General features: G+C 47.3%; 1 protein-coding gene across 1 annotated transcript in view; it reads left to right on the forward strand.

Annotated features, from left to right (window-relative positions):
* QRICH2 (glutamine rich 2) overlaps positions 1-17,028 on the forward strand; it is a 60,688-nt gene extending 43,660 nt beyond the window's left edge. The window contains exons 15-21 of the mRNA XM_056848342.1: positions 835-900; positions 1,077-1,178; positions 3,019-3,219; positions 5,977-6,145; positions 12,254-12,345; positions 12,539-12,654; positions 16,898-17,028. Of these exons, the coding sequence (XP_056704320.1) occupies positions 835-900; positions 1,077-1,178; positions 3,019-3,219; positions 5,977-6,145; positions 12,254-12,345; positions 12,539-12,654; positions 16,898-17,028 (877 nt within the window). The remainder of the gene's footprint in view (positions 1-834; positions 901-1,076; positions 1,179-3,018; positions 3,220-5,976; positions 6,146-12,253; positions 12,346-12,538; positions 12,655-16,897) is intronic.
* Positions 17,029-20,954: the final 3,926 nt, after the last annotated feature.

Genomic DNA, 20,954 nt, shown 5'->3' on the forward strand with positions numbered 1-20,954 from the left:
AAGAATGGCAGGCCTGCAACGGTTGCTGCTTAAATCTTGCCCCATGGCACTGATTACGTTTTCCCAGAAGCTGCAGGGCCAGCTCCTGACCCACAACCCCCTCAGCCAGCGTGGTGTAGTGGTTGAGAGCGGCAGACTGTAGAACTGGGTTTGATTCCCCGCTCCTCCACTTGAGCGGCGGACTCTAATCTGGCGAACCGGGTTGGTTTCCCCACTCCTCCACATGAAGCCAGCTGGCTGATCTTGGGCTAGTCACAGTTCTCTTAGAGCTCTCTCAGCCCCACCTACCTCACAAGATGTCTGTTGTGGGGAGAGGAAGGAAGGAGATTGTTAGCCGGTTTGATACTCATTAAAAAGGTAGAGAAAATCTGCACATAAAAACCAACTCTTCTTCTTCTCATCCCTTCTTTGCTATTAGGGATTAAGTTGAGGAACTTCATGTTTGGGTCTTGGGGGATTTCCAGAGCTACCACCCCTACAGGTGGACTCCAGTATGGTCTGTGTCCTTAAAAAAACCTGGGAAACAGAAACACCATATAAAATGTAACCTTCACATCGACTAAAGGTAAAGGTCCCCTGTGCAAGCACTGGGTCATTCCTGACCCATGGGGTGACGTCACATCCCGACATTTTCTAGGCAAAGGATGGAAGGCTGAGTCAACGTTGAGCCAGCTACCTGAAACCGACTCCCGGCGGGATCGAACTCAGGTCGTGAGCAGAGCTTTTGACTACAGTACTGCAGCTAAACACTCTGCACCACAGGGCTCCTTCACACCGACTGCTCAGCTGAATATCTTATGGCTCTTCACTGCCTGATCTTTTCCTCCCAAACAGGAGACTGCTGGCTCATTTCCACTGCATTTCTTGTGACCGGCCTTTGGAAATGGTGGTGCCTGGCCCGTAAGTAGTGGGATCTTGTTGCCTGTGTCCTTACATTGATATGGGAACCTGGGGTGGGGGGAGTTGTTGGCTCTGTGTGGGGCTTGAAGCTGGCTGATGTGGCTTTCAGTCACTGAACCTGCTCTTTGCCTCCGTTTTCTTCTGGTGCTTAACCTGTCTGGGTATTCTCTCGACAGGCACATCACAACACTGCCTGCCATTCCAGGGCTGCCTGCTCACCAGTCCCTCCGGCCGTATATGGTGTACGAAATGGAACAAATACGGCAAATCAGCCGCAAGTATGAAGAGGAGAGGGCCTGTTCTTTCAGGCTGGGGGTGGCGGGTTAAAGAACCAAAAATAATGTGACTCTTAAGAGGCAGTCGGTAATGGGATGGGGTAAATGTTTAGCATAGTGGCCTGCAGAGGAGAATGAGGCCGACTAGAGACCAGACGCGAAGCATCAGTAGCTTGATGTGGCCACAGGGGAGGAAAGGAAAAAGTGGGGAGGGTGACTCCTGTCAACACACAAGCCTGAATATGACTTGTCTAGCAAAGCAAACAAGTTGGGGAGGAGCTGTGGCTCAGTGGTAGAGCATCTGCTTGGCATGCAGAAGGTCCCAGGTTCAACCCCCGGCATCTCCAGTTAAAGGGACTAGGCAAGCAGATGATGTGAATGACCTCTGCCTGAGACCCTGGAGAGCTGCTGCCGGTCTGAGTAGACAATACTGACTTTGATGGACCAAGGGTCTGATTCAGTATAAGGCAACTTTATGTGTTCACTGTGTATATTAGGGCACAGTTTGTAGAGCCTCTGCTTGGCATGCAGAAGATCCCAGGTTCAATCCCCAGCATCTCCAGTTAAAGGGACTAGGCAAGTAGGTGATGTGAAAGACCTCTGCCTGAGACCCTGGAGAGCCGCTGCCGGTCTGAGTAGACAATACTGACTTTGATGGACCAAGGGTCTGATTCAGTAGAAGGCAGCTTCATGTGTATATTAGGAGAGGGGCTGTGGCTCAGTTTGTAGAGCACCTGCTTGGCATGCAGAAAGTCCCCAGGTTCAATCCCCAGCATCTCCAGTTAAAGGGACTAGGCAAGTTAGGTGATGTGAAAGACCCCTGCCTGATACCCTGGAGAGCTGCTGCTGGTCTGAGTAAACACTACTGGCTTTGATGGACCAAGGGTCAGATTCAGTATAAGGCAGCTTCATGTGTTCATGTGTTCAGTTAGGGCAATGCCTTGGACTTTGAGCTGGGTCCATTTTGTTACAATATGGTAAACGACAGCAGTGCAGTTGGGTGTCTGCGATGCCCTGCCATCTCCCGTTTGTTTGTTATATCTCTAGCCTCCTCTACAGAGAACATTCCTGGCTCCAAGGGGCAATGCCCTGTGCCCTTAACTCTTTATAGGAGCCTGCCTGGGTTGTGCGACTCCATGCAAACCCTCTAGTTCAGAAGTGTCAAACATAAGGCCCGGGGGCCGAATCCGGCCCCTTGAGAGCTCTTATCCGGCCCGCAAGCCAGCCGAGGCAGCCACCCCAACTCTCGATCTGGGCTGGCGAGGCATGGCCTGGCCCGACCAAGTGGCATTTATGTCATATCCTGCCCTCATAACAATTGAGTTCGGCACCCCTTCTCTAGTTGGTTCCTCCTACACCGGTTTAAAGGTAAAGGTAGTCCCCTGTGCAAGCACCAGGTCATTCCTGACCCATGGGGTGACATCACATCCCGACATTTACTAGGCAGACTATGTTTACGGGGTGGTTTGCCATTGCCTTCCCCAGTCATCTACACTTTACCCCCAGCAAGCTGGGTACTCATTTTACCGACCTCGGAAGGATGGAAGGCTGAGTTAACCTTGAATCGGCTACCTGAAACCAACTTCCACCGGGATCGAACTCAGGTTGTGAGCAGAGCTTGGATTGCAGTACTGCAGCTTACCACTCTGCACCACTGGGCACTGGCTTACACTGGCTTACAACAAGAGTATTAAGATGAGCAAGGCATGTCGGGAACCACAGCCCTGCTTAACAGTGCGATTTCTCCTTTCCGTTCCCCTTCTCTCTGGATACTTTCTTCTTCTTTTTCCCCCCCTTTTGGCTTGTGGCTGCACCGATTTCACTCCACCCCACCCCACCCCAGTCTGAAGTTAGGACCCGGCCTTCGCTTTGATGCGTTAGAGAAGGCGGCGAGTCTCAACAAGCTACGGCACATCCATTCCAAGATGCTCATGGAGATACAGAAGGTGCAGAGCCATTACGGTGGAACCCCGAAGGTCAACGTTCAGATGATCAGGGATTTGCTGCAGGCCCAGTGTCTCGGGGCCAGCCAGTATAGCAGACGGTAGGAGAAAAGCTATTAAATAGTGTGAGAGATGGGAGGCGAAGCTGTCCCAGGAAGCTCAGGGTGGAGGCACGGCAGAAGGCATGTCTATCTGCTCAGCCCCGTACGTTAAGACTTAAACAACAGTGACTTCTTTTCAGTTAGGTTCTTGCCCAGGTCAATGCCTGAAGCCTTTGCAGGGTGAGAAACATATGCCTTGCAAGAGGTCAGCTGCAAGCCAGTTAAGTCCTTACAAGCGCAGCAGGAAGAGGAAATATCAACTGGGGTTTATTTGCTGCCACCTTGATGTTTTTCCTGGCTGTTTCCCACAAGGAAGTCCCTTTTGTGTGTGCATTTACATGAATCCCGTGTGGAGGCCATTCCTGTCTCTGCTTGCAGAGGGAAGCCACCATTTCCTCATGCGTATGCCCGGCGTGTACTGTCTTGCCACACAATAGGTTGCAAGAGGGCTTGATGCAAATCCCTATGGAGAATTGGCTTCTACGTAAAGATGCGGTCCTGTCTGGAGCAGCCCTTTGTGTGCTTCCCTTTAACAAAACTATAGGTCCTGTGGTTGGGACGAATGCACATATATTTAGTGGTTCAACTTGCTGCATGGGTAACGCATTGTGGAATTCCAAATCAGGCCCTAGATTTCATGGGTCTGCCAAACAAGTTAGACTCGATTGTTATCAAGTCACTCTGTATTTACTGATGTCTGCAGTCTGGCTTCAATGTTGAGGGTGGGGGGGAGGGAACCAGTAACCTGCCAACTAGTATGAGCTTATACCGCAGGGTCAGGCACCACCCGCCGCTCACCCTCAGCAAGACTTGGTCAAGGCTCCCCAAATCTCTGCCATCAGAACTTCCCATTGAACTTGTGTTTCTGTTTTGCTTCCTGCCGCTGTTCTTTCACTTCTCACTTTCCCGCCCTGCTTATTATGTAGGGAGCTGCCCCCTTATCCTGCTAACTTGGGAAAAGTTCCCCAGCGCTCGCTCTTTTCTCTTGCTAACTAATTGCATGGCTGCTAGTAAAAATGGATACTAGTCATGATGCACACCTATTCTCTCCAGTACCAGAGAAGTATGCCTATTATATTAAGTGCGGTGGAACACAGGCAGGATGGTGCTACTGCAGTCGTCTTGTTTGTGGGCTTCCCAGAGGCACCTGGTTGGCCACTGTGTGAACAGATTGCTGGACTTGATGAACCTTGGTCTGGCCCAGCATGGCCTTTCTTAAGTTCTTATGCAGGTTGCTCATGTGCGTGGACTGTGCACCTCATAGTGCAGTTTAGATAGGATTGCCAGGTCCCTCTTTGCCACTGGCAGGAGGTTTTTGGGGCGGAGCGTGAGGACGGCGGGGTTTGGGGAGGGGAGGGATTTCAATGCCATCCAGTCCAATTGCCAAAGCGACCATTTTCTCCTGGTGAACTGATCTCTATCGGCTGGAGATCAGTTGTAATAGCAGGAGATCTCCATCTAGTACCTGGAGGTTGGCAGCCCTAAGTTTAGAACATAAGAAAGGCCATGCTGGATTTGCATCAAGGCCAATCAAGTCTAGCAGTCTGTTCACATAGTGGCCAACCAAGTGCCTCTAGGAAGCCCACAGTTTCACTCCTACCAGGCCATATTTGGAGTGAGCTCAGTACTCACTGCTTTATTTAGGAATGGATCTGACAAGTTGGATGTTCTGAAAGAGTTCACGTTATTGGGAGAAACTTATTGTGTGACAAGAAACAACAACAACAACAACAGTTTGTAGGATTGCCAACCTCCAGGTGGGGCCTGGAGATTTCCTGGAATTACAGTGGATATCCAGACCACAGACCACAGAGATCCAGATATCCAGACCACAGAGTGGATATCCAGACCACAGGTCCCCTGGAGAAAATGTCTATGAACTCTATGGTGTTATACCCCACCGTCCCCAGGCTCCACCCCCAAATTTCCAGGAACTTCCCAATCTGGAGTTGGCAATCCTAGAAATGCAAGGAAAAAGAAAAACAGAGCCTTTTGAACAGCAAAGTGAACCTCTTACTTCTGGCCAGTCTCCAGGTGGTAGCTGGAGATCTCCTGCTATTACAACTGATCTCCAGCCGATAGAGATCAGTTCCCCTGGAGAAAATGGCTGCTTTGGCAATTGGACTCTATGACATTGAAGTCCCTCCCCTTCCTCAGGCTCCGCCTCCAAAACCTCCTGCCGGTTGCGAAGAGGGACCTGGCAACCCCACTTCTAGTCCACCACCACCCCATCCCCACTTTTCAGCGCATAGCTGGGGCAGGGGTTCTCACCCAAGCAGGCCTTTTCCCTCCAGGTTGCGTTGGCACTGCTGCCCCATGGTGACACTCCCTATTAAAATGGATTAGAGCAACCGTGGCACAGCAGGAAAAACAAAGCCGGTCCCTATCATTCAGGCCTTGTTATGGCCTCTCTAGATAGTTTTGTTCGGTGTGAGTGCAGTCCTTCAGAAATCAGGCCAGAGTATAGGGTTGCCAACCTTCAGGTACTAGCTGGAGATCTCCTGCTATTACAGCTGATCTCCTGCCAACAGAGATCAGTTCCCCTGGAGAAAATGGCCGCTTTGGCCATTGGACTCTATGGCATTGAAGCCCCTCCCCTTCCCAAACCCCACCCTCCTCAGGCTCCACCCCCAAAACCTCCCGCCGGTGGCAAAGAGGGACCTGGCCAACCCTATCAATGTAGCCAGCTGGACTCCGAGGCAGCCTGGGCTGTTTTGTTTTGCCGAGCGTGAGATGTTAACCCTTGGTTCTCAACAGTGACAAAACCCCTGAGATGACCGACTACAGCTACATGAGCATGCCTCGTCACTGTGGAGGCAGCCACACCCTCACATACCCGTATCGGCGCTATGGCCGACTGCAGCAGTTAGCCCAGAGTATGCCTCCGATACATCCAGAGGAAAATGCCGTCCTGACAATGATGAAGGTAAGGGATGGGGAGGAGGGCAGAGCGTCATCGGGTGGGCCCATGACGGGACTGCCAGCCTTAAAGCCGGAGGCTGTACGCTGGCTTGCAGTTTCTTGTAGCAAAAATCACTAAGGAAGGAGGCCCAGCCGGCATTTTGCCACCCTCTGGCCCTCTTCAGTGCCCTGCTTTCCATTCCGCGTTTCCCACGAGAGCTTGTTCTGTGTTCAAGAGGCAGGAATTTTAGCTGCCGTTGGTCTGAACAGATGCACTTACCCTTTCCTGGTCATTATCCCACCCCCTCCTTTATCATTGGAGTTTTCTGTTCTTTTTGCTGGTGCATTTGCACACAGGGTTGCCAACCTCCAGGTACGAGCTGGAGACCTCCTGCTATTACAACTGATCTCCAGCCGACGGAGATCAGTTCCCCTGGAGAAAATGCCACTTTGGCCATTGGATTCTATGGCATTGAAGTCCCTCCCCGAACCCCGCCCCCCTCAGGCTGCACCCCAAAAACCTCCTGCCAGTGGCGAAGAGGGACCTGGCAACCCTATTTGCACAACTTGGCCTCGTTCACTTAGACACTTTGCTCATATCTTCCGCTAATTGATTTTAGCCAAAACTGAAACTGGCCTATTTTCTAGGTTTTCCCCTTCATCCTTTTTGGTACATTTAGGGTTATTTTTAGAAAATCAAAAAGTAAGTCTAAAATTCTGAGAGGCGAAAGCTCATATGAACAGGGGGAGTATGAATCTTAATACTGAAGCAGCAGTGGCAAATGACAAAAGATACCAGATGCACCAAGCCAGTTGGCCAGGACATGTTTGTTGATGTTGGACAAGTTGGTGTTCTAACCTCCCTCCCCTGCCACTAAAAGGAGAATAGCACAATCTCGAAATGACAATGAAATCACATTTTTAAATGACCCTGTGCAATTTTCTCTAACAGTCGTAGTGAGGGCTGTGCATTGTCCCTGTGATACAGAGGAAACAGCAAAGAGTCTTGTGGCCCCCTTGACGATGAGCAAATGTATTGTTCCGTAAGCTTTTATAGTTTGCTGCAGCCCACTTCCCCAGATGCGGTGGCCTCAGCAAGTACACGCCACAACAGATTTGTTCATTTCTAAGGTGTTGCAAGATTCTTCCGATGTTTGGGCTGCGGGCTGACATGGCCGCCCCTCCGGAATGCGTGATCAAGGACATGCTTCGAGTGCTACCAGCTCTTCTAGCATTTATCTAATGGAAGGCATCTGGAGAAACACATTTTCTTTTTGCTCCACTTTTCTTAGTACATTGTGATTACACTCCTCTGGTGGAAAAAAAAGGAGGGTTAGACGCAATGGCTTGGATCCACCCATAATTTCTGCAGACAGAAGGGATTTCCATCTGTGGAATGTGGTTCCTTCATCTCTACCCTCCCACTGCTGCCCAAAAAGCCCTCTGAAAGGCTGCTCCCAGGGGACAGGTGACTAATCATAACAGCAAGGGGGGGGGAGTTGGAGGTCTGCAATGGTAGGGAGGGATTGGCAAAAACTCCCTGCCCCAGAATGTGATGATGGATGCCAACTTGGAAGGCTTTAAGAGGGGAGTGGACATGTTCATAAGAACATATAAGAACATTAGAAAGGCCCTGCTGGATCAGACCAAGGCCCATCAAGTCCAGCAGTCTGTTCACACAGTGGCCAACCAGGTGCCTCTAGGAAGCCACCAACAAGACGAGTACAGTAGCACCATCCTGCCTGTGTTCCACCGCACCCAAATCTTCATGGAGGAGAGGGCTATCCACAACTACTATTCAAAATGGATACTAGTCATGATGCATACCTATTCTCTCCAGGATCAGAGGAGCAGGGCAGGCCTATTGTCTTAGGTGCTGTAGAACAGAGGAAGGATAATGCTGTTGCAGTTGTCTTGTTTGTGGGCTTCCTAGAGGCACCTGGTTGGCCACTGTGTGAACAGAGTGCTGGACTTGATGGGCCTTGGTCTGATCCAGCATGGCCTTTCTTAGGTTCTTATCTCCCTTTCTGTCTGCAGAGATCCTCAGCTGGATCATGCCAGCGCAATATCCTTCTTAGGTCAAACAACTGCTAAGTACCAGCCCAGCGTTCTTTGTGTCAGAAGCTACAGAATGTATAGCAAGGGTAGTGACTCTTTGTTGGCCACAAATGAAGGTCAAGGGGCTGACTATCAGGATGCTCCCGTTATGTAGGATAAATGCCACTGATACACTTGCCCTTCACGTCTTTGTCTAGATCTTTTTTTTTTAAATCCCTAATCCTCCTCTCTCATGGTGTTAAACTCATCTTTCTGCCATTTTGGTCTCCTTGGCCCCACCATTTTATGTCCCCTTCACTTCCTGTGTTCGCTTGGTCCATTTACTAATGATCAGCTCTCCATGGCATACTTCGCATCTCCATTTCCTCTGTTGTAGATCATCCTTGATCTGTTTGCCCTTCACCTTCTCCATGAAGTGGTAGTTATTCCAGTAGTTTCCACCATCCCATCCCTTGGCTTGACCTTTGCTGTGGCCCACACAGTTGCATTCTTCTTTCCTTCAGGGTCGGATTTTGCTTATGTTCATACTCCCCCCGCTGGCTGGAAATTTAAATTTTAAAAAGTAGACAGTAGGTCTTTTATGCGTGGCTGTTTCACTCGCCATCACCCCTCCAATGACTTTGGATCTTTGTTTTGATTATGCATGCCCCTTCCAACCATCAAAGGTTGCCTAGCTCTCCCCCTGCATTTCCCCACGCTTTGCCCGGGTTTTCAGGGGCCTGTTTTATCTCAAATTTGAAAACGTGAGCAAAACGCAGGGAAATGCAGGGGGAGAGCAAAGCAACCTCTGACAGTTGGAAGCAGCATGTATAATCTAAACAAAGACCCTAAGTCGTTGCCAGGGTGCCCACGAGGGAAACAGCCATGCCTAAAAGTCCAGTAGCCTTCAGCTTTTTCAGACCTAGAACCCATCTATTATCCCATGATGCCAGATGGGGTCCACGTTTAATTTTCAAATAAAATGAAAATTAGACACACACATTTTTCTCTTGAAAATGAAATAAAAGAAAATGGCAATAGTGGTGCCACTGGCAAAGTCTGCCTAACGTGGGAGTACAATGAGTGACCAATTGGCATCTGTCAGTCTATTGTTGTTTATTACCATCCCACCCTTTCCTGGGGGCAAAGAGTGTTGGCAGTTCTGCAGAGTGAGGGATTTTGTTTAGCCTTTTGATTTCTGAGCTTTTAGGAAGCAGGTTACTGTTACATTGTAGAGTTTTTCTCTACAATCATGTTGTTGGTCTAGAACAGTGGTTCCCAAAGTGGGCAGTACCACCCCCTGGGGGGCGGTGGGATTACCTAGGGGGGCACTAAGAGGCAGGGGGCGCTAGAGGAGGGCCCCTTCAACTGTGTTGTTGGGTAGGGGGCGCTAGGGTTGAGTCTGTGGAACCAAGGGGCGGTGGCCTGAAAAGTTTGGGAACCACTGGTCTAGAAATGTAGTTAAAAGTGAGTGGTAATTTTTCTTAGGCAAGCTGGGGTGGGAAAGACTCTCTTAAATCTTGCAAATATATATACTGCGGGAATAGTTCTGATGACCAGCTGATTTCTAATTTAGTAGGTGGAAACCAAATGACAAGTTCACATTAAAATCTACCTGGATGTTCAGCGCTGTTTGTATGCATTCACTTACTGTTTCCATCATTTATTTATTAGTTATTTTATTGCACTTTTACCCCACCCTTCCCAGTCCAAAGGCCGGGCTCAGGGCGGCTTTACCATCCAATAACGTCAGGTTGCAACCCAAAGATCCAATCTGTACCTTTAAGTTTCCTGGCTAAGCAAGAGATAAGGCAGTGATAATTTACAACAGGGAGTGGTGGACTAGGAACAGGGAAAGAACAGGCTGACCTCATGGTATCAGGAATCTGAAGGCATTGCATAGATCTCTGAGTAGCAGTCTGGCAAACCTGTAAGGTTCCCAGGTCCCTCTTTGCCACCGGTGGGAGGTTTTGGAGGCGGAGCCTGAGGAGGGCGGGGTTTAGAGAGGGGAGGGACTTCAACGCCATAGAGTCCAATTGCCAAAGCAGCCATTTCCTCCAGGCGAACTGATCTCTATCAGCTGGATATCAGTTGTAATAACGGGAGATCTCCTGCCACCACCTGGAGGTTGAAGGAAAAATCAGACACCTCTGTACAATTACCAAAAGATGAGAAATTCAGTACAGGAATCCAGCCATAAATGATGCCAAATATATTCTGGCTAAACCTTTACAGTATGTGGTAATGTAACCACCAACACCATATATTGCCAACAAACAAGTGTATTTTTTCTTATTTACAGGATATTTCAACAGGTAAGTTCACAATTAATTCCTTTAACAAGTAAGTATTGAAGCAAAGTTCACTTAAAAATGTCCTTTTAAGGTGTATTTCTTTCTTTGCAGATGTCAGCTAGCAGATGCCAGTGTTGTTTTATAATGCCAGAGATTTGCCCCGATAAATGGCTATGCTGTAAAGCAAAAGCTAAGGGTCTATCAGCCTGGGGTTATTATATATTAAAGCATCACGATTCATGCCATTCGCTTTCCATCTAGCCTTTTGAATGACATTTAAAGGATAGCCCCTATTATCTAGCGCTTTTTCTAGTGCTGCTGCATGCTGTTGATAATCAGTTACACGAATAGTATTGCGTTTAATACGCAAAAATTGCCCATAAGGTAGACTCTCCCTCATATCCCCGGTTGTGAGGTACTTCCTAAGATAGGGTATAAAAGAACAAATTCATTAAAAGATAGACTGGTACATTCAGATATATATAAAGATCCAAAGAGACATTCGGTTGTGGGACACTAAATGCAATCAGTGTCTAGCGTGTAACTTTGCTTTGGAGGTGAAGGAGTTTAAAAGAACGGACTCTGCTTTTAATTTTCAAATACGTTCTTTCTCTAATTGTAATACGAAGTATTGTATTTATTGCCTCATTCGTCCGTGCCAACTTATTTATGTTGGCTCTAGCATTCGACCGATAAAAGCACGGATTTTGGAACACAGGTCCAGGATCAGGGCGGGCATAACCACAGCCCCGGTTGTTGATCATTTTTTAAAGTTTAAACATAATGAGAATGATCTTAGATTTTTTGTAATTTGGCGGTTACATTCCAGTAGATTTAATAAGAGTGACAATGAAAGAATACTGAGACGCAAGGAATCCTATTTTATACATATTCTGAATACCATGGCTCCTCATGGCTTAAACTTGGAGAATGATTTGTCTTGCTTCTTGTAAAAATGTACTGTCACTTTAAAAATCATTCTCTGATGTAGGAACGGCAGCTGCCACAAGGCTTGCACACCGGATGGCTATTTAAGGTACTAAATGCATTGCTGCAATAACGCCACGGGAGTCCATACCTGGAGTGGAAGGAATCCAATATCTTACCCCTTTTGGGGAAGAATTTTGCACTTTAATTTTGAATATGGTATTCAGCTGAAACCTGATATTATGAATGGTGATGTATAACTGCACGCAGTATATATTTTTGTAAGTATATGAAGTATTTTTGTATGTATTTAATTATTAACTGATTTTTAATTGTAGTAAATTATTACTTAACATAGAATGGATGATAAGAAGCTTGAGACTATGAAAAAGATTTATTTATTGTGTTGTATAGGAAGAACTGAGGAAGAATTGGGCTTTGTGCTCCGAAACGATCGTTTTCTCCTTCAATAGCCTGCTGTGCTGCAAAGAAAGAAATACACCTTAAAAGGACATTTTTAAGTGAACTTTGCTTCAATACATGCTTGTTAAAGGAATTAATTGTGAACTTACCTGTTGAAATATCCTGTAAATAAGAAAAAATACACTTGTTTGTTGGCAATATATGGTGTTGGTGGTTACATTACCACATACTGTAAAGGTTTAGCCAGAATATATTTGGTACCACCTGGAGGTTGGCAACCCTACAAACCTGCTTTCCGAAAGGGATGGAGTGCGGTCCTCGCAACAAACATTTCAAACTCAATCAGAAGCATTAGGTCCGAGGGGATGAAACCCTGTTGCTGGCTTACAGCGAAGCTCTGGTTGTAAAGTCTCCCTCCACAGCTAAGTTGAAGTCTCTTCTGTGTTTCCTAGCATGAAGAAGTGGACATACTGGGCCTGGACGGTCATATCTACAAGGGGCGGATGGAAACGGAGCTCCCATACATTGCAGCAAAGGACAATGTGTTTTGTGTCCCACCAGCAGGGACTGCAGGTGGGATTTGTCCCCTTTTCCTGGTCACAATTATTTAAGCCTTATTTTAAAATGCGAGCAGAACTGGCCTTATGACGCTACTCCCTATTCCTGGGCGCTGAACAGAAATACTAAGCCGCTCTTCTCCCCCCTCCCTTTGTGCTTCTTCCATCAGACACTTCAAGATTGAGAAACAAACTAATCCGATCCTCCTCCCAAAGGCATCCGCCGACACTCCCGGACATCACCAACCTCCCAGTCCGTCCTCACACTGCCAAGGTGTCTTTGCGCAGCTTGTCAGGTACTTCAAGACTCAAATTTGGTTATCAGGAGCTGCTATTCCCATCCGGTCGATAGATGTTTCTACTTCTGGTGTGGTAGTTAAGAGTGGCGTGGTGTGGTGGTTAAGAGCGGTGGTTTGCAGCGGTGGAGTCTGATATGGAGAACCGGGCGACCTTTGAGGAAGTATGGGCGGGGGGAAGCTGGCCTTTTGGAAATCCAAGTCCCACAACGCAAAAGTCCCGTCCTCCAGGCTTTTATAAACTCTTAGAGGCGAGTTAAACCCACCCCTTTTTTCTCCCTTTGACTGACTCGGCTTCTCTCCACATTCTGTGGAGCATATTCAGTCCTCATCGAGCAGCTTATGGTTAATTTTCAAATTCAATTTTTTCCACATAACAAGGGAATCTCTCAGATATTTAGAAACCTCTTCTTTGTCTGTGGGTGGCCTGGTCTTGCTGCTTTTGTGATTGGCAGGGGGTCAGCCTAGGGTTGTCAGGTCCCCCCTCTCCACCGGTGGAAGATTTTTTTGGGCAGAGCTGGAGCATAGAACATGTGCACAGCCGCGCATGACGCGATTACATCACTTCTAGGGGTAAACCTGGAAGCACCACATTGCAAAGTGATGCTTTAGCACTCAAACCCCCCAAACACTAATGTTTGGGGGGTCTGAGTGCTAAAGCATCCCATTATGATGCTTCTGGGTTTATCCCTGGAAGCTACGTAATCATGTTGCGTACAGCCGCACGTGTGATCGCCGCTCCAAGCAGTGCGCCCTATTGGCGGGTAATTGCCCACCAAAAACACCAGCCTGGCAACCCTAGGTCAGCCACTTGACTATTAGACGTAGTGAAACTAATAAAATAGTGATCACTCTCATGACCTCCTGGGAATTGTATTTTGGAATTGTATTTAGCTAGTATTATGAGAGAGGGAGGAAAGCTTCTCCCTGCCCACTCTCTCCATACCATGCATAATTTTATAGACCTCTATCATGTCTCCCCTTAACCTCCTTCTTTCCAAGTTAAACAGCCCTAAGTATTTTAACCGCCCCTCATAGGGCAGTTGCTCTAGTCCCCTGATCATTTTGGTTGCTCTTTTCTGCCCCTTCTCAAGCTCTGCAATATCCTTTTTTAGGTGTGGTGACCAGAACTGTACACAGTATTCCAAGAGTGGTTTCACCACAGATTTGTACACGGGCAGTATGATAGCAGCAGTTTTATTCTCTATTCCTTGTCTAATTATGGCCAGCATGGAATTTGCCTTTTTCACAGTAGCCGCACACTGGGCTGACATCTTCATCGAGCGATCCACCACCACCCCAAGATCCCTTTCTTGGTCTGTCGCTGCCAGCACAGATCTCATTGGCGAATATGTGAAGTTCGGATTTTTTTTGCCCCAATATGCATCACTTTACACTTGCTCACGTTGGGTAGATAAAGGGTCATTCCTGCTACATTGCATTACCCTCTCAGTCGGAAGCCCAAGGGTTACATGGCGTGTAAGCAACAGAGCAACAACGACAACAAAAGGGGGAAGGGATTAAAGCTCTGCAGGGGGAAAAGTAGCCATTTGCTTGCGACTGCTTTGCAAACAAGCTCTTGGTATCCCCTTTTTGCAAAGGCTCCTCCTGAGATGACTGTCACTGGGTGACTGATTCTAGGTCTGTTTGCAGTCTCCACTCCTGCCAACCCATCTGTCCATTATAGAGAACTCCCTTCTGGTAGCACATCTGAGACATAATTGCAAACACAGTCAGTTAGAACAAGTGGACTGCACGCCAGGCTGATTGAAAATCATGGCATCTGCTAAGCATGGATCTGCTTAGCATAACCCGAGAGAGCGCTGTCTGCTTACAGCGGCGAACGTGGAAATGCACAGGACTTGTCAGTGAACTTTGCTTGCCCTGCACAGGTTGATACTGGGAAAGGGATTGGAAAGCAGGAAGGATCAAGGTGAAAGGGAAAGGAAAGATCCATCAGTGCACAGAGCGATTCAGTCCTCCTGATAAAATTCGTCTTATGCAAAAAGAACAGCATGAGAGGGCCTCGTGAGATTCTGCTGCCAATTTGCCTATGGATGGCAAGAGATTGTTAGTGTGTATACCATATTACTGTCTGGTCCCTGAGCCGCTTTTTACACGTGACAAAATTAGCACTACCTTCCACAACACATGTGAAGCAAATGCACGTTTTTGGGCTACGTTTGCAAAACGTAGACATGCTGTAGAGAGACAGGGCCAGCCAATCACGTCATCTCACGACTTTGCACACATGCTTTGGAAAAAGCATTTGTGTCCAATTGCCCAAGCGGCCATTTTCTCCAGGTGAACTGATCTCTATCGGCTGGAGATCAGTTGTAATAGCAGGAGATCTCCAGCTAGTACCTGGAGGTTGGCAATCCTAATATGGGACTATTGATTTTGTAATTTGTGGGGCAGCCCTGAGAGCAGCAGGTTTGCACCATGAGGAATAGTCTGTTCCATGCTGTAGCCTTGACATTAAATTGTGCTAGTTTTTTTTAATGTGGCCTCAATCATGTTAGAAAAGGGCAAAGAAAGGCTAAACATCTTTACAGAAAGCCCAATGGTGTAAAGGTGGGAGTGATTCAGGCACTAGTCTTTATCAGCCGAAATTTATTACCTGGAGTTTAGTTCTTGAGGCTCCCAAGTTTTTCCACATGAGTCTTTTGCAACAGAAAGTGACACAAAATTGAAAGGGACTCCTGTACAAATGGCATTGACCAGTATTGTTTGTGATGATCTGCGTGAAGCGATAGTGCCATTGCAAACCGGCAGTGTGCAAATGGAGGCCAGGCTTAAATTGAGTACTGCTCAGTCCCAGGATCTGTTTTTGGTGCCTTGGACTCAGCAATGTGAGGGCTTTTGCACCTATAGCTCCTGCTAAGGAGGATCCATCTCCGAGCTGCTAGTGGCTTCTTATCAAGGGAGAGCAACAGAGTCAGAATCTAGCCGTGTCGTATGTTCCCTACCCCAAGGAACCCCACATTCCTGCCAACAAGATTTACACGATTAGGTCACAATCACTGGTAGAATAGGAAAAAGTTACTTGTGGGCTTACTTGAAATGGGACGTGCCCTTGTCTGTCCCAACAGCATGAAAACTTAAGAAAGGCCATGCTAGAGCAGACCAAGGCCCATCAAGGCCAGCAGTCTGTTCACACGGTGGCCAACCAGGTGCCTCTAGGAAGCCCACAAACAAGACAGCAGCATTGTCCTGCCTGTGTTCCACAGCACCTAACGTAATAGGCATGCTCCTCTGATACTGTAGAGCACTGGTTCCCAACCGGGGGTCCGTGGACCCCCAGGGGTCCCCGAGAACTAAATTAAGGTCCGCGAAACAAAGTTATAAACCCATAATAAATTAATATTTTCAATTAAAAGTTCTCTATTAGAATAATATTTGAATATATATTTTTATAAGTTTAATGTTTAACTAACAGTTATGATTAAAGTTTATTTTCAAATTCTCAGAATTTTTATTTTGAACCTTGGGGTACCTGCACCGAACAAAAAAGTCCTAGTGGTCCCTGGTCAAAAAAAGGTTGGGAACCACTGCTGTAGAGAATGGGTATGCATCATGACGTGTACCCATTTTTACTAGTAGCCATGAATAGCCCTCTCCTCCATGAACGTGTCCACTCCCCTCTTAAAGCCTTCCAAGTTGGCAACCATCACCACCTCCTGGGGCAGGGAGTTTCACAATTAACTATGCGTTGTGTGAAGAAATACTTCTTTTTATCTGTTTTGAATCTCTCACCCTCCAGCTTCAGCAGATGATCCCGCGTTCTGGTATTATGAAAGAAGGAGAAAAGCTTCTTCCTGTCCACTCTCTCCATACCCCTTCTTTCTTAAAATAGCCTGTCTAAAAAGCTGGTATCAGGCTTGAATGTGAATATAGTATATCCTGTGTTAGCTGGGGCAGCTTTTTCTGTCTCAAAAAAAGTTAGACCCCATCACCCCCAGAAAAGCACAAAGTTCACTTCTCATGCCAGCCACATGGAATTGGATGCAGAGAAGCTTAGAGTGTTGGGTGAATGGCTTCTGTGCAGATAGGCACTGCTCTTCTGCTTTTAACCAACTAAGCCTTACAATAAGGCTTACAATAATGTCCGCTTAGTACTGAAACGCTTGAATCTTGGCACAGGGAAATGGTTTGGGTGGACATGCGGATAATCAATCAGGAACCCCATCTCCACTACCAAGGATTACTTATCCCTGGTCATTGCTGTTCTTTTGCCTTGCAGCTAAGTCACTAGGTGAGAAGTCTGTGAAGTCTTTGAGGGGCACTGAGGACGCCGGAATACAGGACAGAGAGGTGCTAGAGCTACGCATGGAAATCCCCTCGCGCCAGGGATCCGATCAGCAGTCGGCTTAAGCCGAGCGACTCCTGCCTTGTGCCTCGACGAGAACATCGTTCTTAAGAGATGCAAGCCAGACAAATAAAACGTGAACGAAACGGGAGGAAGGTGGTGCAAAACCACTGCTGCCACAGGATCAAGGCCATCTTGCACTCTGGGTCTCCAGGAGGGGGCAGCCCCTGCCTCTTCCACAGAATGATGTTTCTTGGGGGGGGCATGGTGGGCAGCCCTCCCTTCTGCAAAATCTAATGTTCCAGAGGTCCTGCAGGTCATTCCTTCTATTTGTCCAAGAAAATTTATTCTTCAATACAAAATCCTCTGTTTAAACTGGATAGAGAGCAACCGTGCTGATTCTAAGCATCTACATCATCCTGATATTTCAGAATGCAATATAATCACCGACATAGATCAGCCATGTAAAAGGGAGAAGGAGACAGCAATCTTTTTTGTGATCTGGCAATTTCTGTTCTGTTGCCGTTACTGGGGTGTGATGGTAGGGTTGCCAGCTCCGGGTTGGGAAATACCTGGAGATTTTGAAGATGGAGTCCGAGGAGGGCAGGGTTTGGGGAGGGACTTCAGTGCCGTAGAGTCCAATTGCCACTGCAGCCATTTTCTCCAGGTGAACTGATCTCTATCGGCTGGAGATCAGTTGTAATAGCAGGAGATCTCCAGCCACTTCCTGGAGGTTGGCAACCCTATGGTAGAGAGAGGCTACAACTCCCATCAGCAAGCAGCCAGGACATGCAGTATTTTGCTGCTGTAGTTTTCTCTTGCAGTTTAAGGACCAGGCCGGTCGCTTTGGATTCAGGAGGTACAAGTCAGCCAAAATGTGTCTGGCAGCTGTTCATAGTGTACTTGGAATTAATAACTTTCACCAGATTCAGGAACTGATATTTGTTTCTAAGCGTCAAAATGTAGATAGTGGGTTTGGGGATTTTTTGACACACAGCACAGCAGGAAGGCTTCCTGAGAACAGTGATTCAGGCAAATGAAAAAAGAAATGTCCCATTTGTCACTGAAAGCAAACTCCTGCTTAAAGCGTCTGCCCCTTATATGGGTCAAAGTGAGTTTGCTGCGATGCGCGAAGTATGAAAGGATGGCACACGCTTTGCTGTTTGCGACACAACGTTTAAGAGGGTTTAAGCTGCTGGCAGGCCAGCTTCCATCATCGTAACCACATGATATAACTACAGGAGTGAATGAGAAACTTCATAGAGCCCAAAATAGCAGAGGAACCGAGGGGAAATATTTGCGGGCTTCACAAGGAGAACATTTATTCCCTTGATCTCAGGTCCGTGCTGGACTCGCTCAGTCGGCTTTGATTGGACAAGCGTCTAATTCTACTTTTGTGTGACCAGAACTTCTACCTCCCTCGCAAATCATCACTTTAGAATTTCAGGAACTTTCCAAACCAAATAAGCTTTCGGTGGAAAATACAACACTGGTTCTGCCATATGGTGGCAGTTCTTTTCCATGCCCAGCTACATCGTACGAAACACACCTAGGCCAGGGGAACATCGCGCACCATCTCGTGATGCAAGAGGAAGGTTCTCTTGCCCTCTTCAGTGCCAAGGTGCTCGTACTCTGCATCTGGGTCTCAGGGGCACTGCTTTTGCCCTGGCCGCATTTGCAAGACCTTTTCTCAGAGCCAGTGTGGTATAGTGGTTAAGGGCAGTGGTTAGGAGTGGTGGACTCTAATCTGGAGACCCGGGTTTGATTCCCCCACTCCTCCACATGAGCAGCAGAGGCTAATCTGGTGAACTGGATTTGTTTCCCCACTCCTACACGTTAAGCCAGCTGGGTGACCTTGGACTAGTCACACTCTCTCAGCCCCACCTACCTCACAGGGTGTCATTGTGGGGAGGGGAAGAGAAGGAGATTGTAAGCTGGTTTGATTCTTCCTTACGCGGTAGAGAAAGTCAGCATATAAAAACCAACTCTTCTTCTATTCCATCCTAGCTGTTGGGGCTGTCGTCAAGGGCAGTCACGGTCTGGCATTTTCCCCATGTTGCCCTTACCAGCAAAGAGTCCACTGTGTTAACAGCACCACCAACTTTGTTTTAGGTAGCACATGCCATAAGCAAAAGAAGTGTTGAATGAGAGAGACACTCACCCTACCTTTGAAAGTGAGGGCTCCTACCCCTCTCCAGAGTTCTTCATCTGATTTCGCTCATTAAGTCCTGATACCTTATTGTGAAACTAAGAATATGGTGATTGAAACACTGAATGCAATGGGCAAAAATAAGATAATGCATTGGCTTGGAAGACATTAGACAGTAGCAGCCGATGGAGTCTAGAGCATGGAATTTGCCAATGCAGGTATTTTCAAAATGGCTGCCAGAATTCCACAAGAAATTCCACCAAAGTAACTTCAGAAATTCATTCAGTAGGTCAAAGTAGGGTGAGGACCACCGTGTTCGGATGGCTTTGTGAACATGGAGACATTCATGATAGGGTGAATCTAGTAACCTCTACATTTGCTGAATTGCTACTTTTTGTGTACCACCCCTCTCCCTAGGGTTGCCAGGTCCCTCTTTGCCACCGGTGGGAGGTTTTTTGGGTGGACCCTGAGGAGGGCAGGATTTGGGAGGGGAGGGACTTCAGTGCCATTGAGTCCAATGGCCAAAGCGGCCCTTTTCTCCAGGTGAACCAATCTCTAGCAGCAGGAGTTCAGTTGTAATAGCAGGAGAACTCCAGGTAGTACCTGGAGGCTGGCAACCCTACCTCTCCCCCTCACTCTACACTTTGGAGGATTATTCTGAGTGGCACAGTAAGTTCTTCCCATCAGCCCTTCAGGGGCAAAACTAAATATCCTTTGAATAAACATAAAATTACATTTAAGCAAGCACCGCCCAGAGCAATAGCAAATTACGTAGCACTGTTGTGGGTACACTTGAAGCTAACCGAGTGTAAAGGCAGGCTCCATTCAACAAGCCAAACATGCAAAGGTGGGTCAAGAAAGCATTCCTCAGAGATGATCTTGTTTCAGAAGCAAACAGCCTTCCATACAAACATGAGAAGAGATTAATATTGGGGGAGAGGGCGTTTCCCGCAGGTGTCTGTTGCAGGGCTCTGTCAAACTCATGGCCTCGTGTCAGTTTGTTCTGTGCATGAATGGGAGGCACGCAGGAAGCCGCCTTCCCCACCCACAAATCCTCGGTTGACATACAGTTTTTCAACCATGAAAGCTGCGGTTAACAGCTGAGATGTGGATTCTTCAAATAAATACCCTTCTTTGCTGCAAAGGTCAGCCTGTTCTTGTAGTTGAGGAAACGGTTCGCATTTTGTTCCTTGCAACAAGAGGCCAGACATGCTGCCAGCTGAGAGGCAGAGTAACCATTCTTAGAGGACTTGGGCCCAAAGGAATACTGTGTCCTCCTCAAGCCCTCCGCCAATGGCGAATAACGGTTTGCATTAAATACTGTAATATTTGTTCTTAACTGGGAAAAAACTCAAAATAACATTCAGATGCAGTGTTTGGTAAGGATCATACATAACACATAAGGGGGGAAATATAGCAGACAGAAGTGTTGTGTCCAAGAGTGGGGGGGGGGCGGGGGGACGTTGCTAAATAACAAAGCTGGTCTCATGATACTTGGGAGGATTTTTAACCCCTTTGTAGATATAACCCTCAGTGTTAGAGAACTTAATGCAAACAGTTATTATGAACAAATCATTAAAGTAAAAAAAAAAAGTTCTCGCGATCTAGCAGGACCCTACTAAGGTCAGGACCCTCATTTCTTTCATGCTATTAGAAACGAATGGCTCCAGTAGCCCGAAATTCACCTCTACTGTCATCACCTTCCCACCAGGAGCCACACCTCCAAATAATCACTAAAATATGTTAAAACTTGAGACCTATATTCTATAGACTCCATCTCCTCATTTCCATTGCAGCCAGGAATGCTGTTGCCTGTTTCCTGTTGTGTACCCTCTCTGAACC

The sequence above is a fragment of the Euleptes europaea genome, chromosome 1 (assembly GCF_029931775.1).
Source record: "Euleptes europaea isolate rEulEur1 chromosome 1, rEulEur1.hap1, whole genome shotgun sequence".
NCBI classification, from domain to species: Eukaryota; Metazoa; Chordata; class Lepidosauria; order Squamata; family Sphaerodactylidae; genus Euleptes; species Euleptes europaea.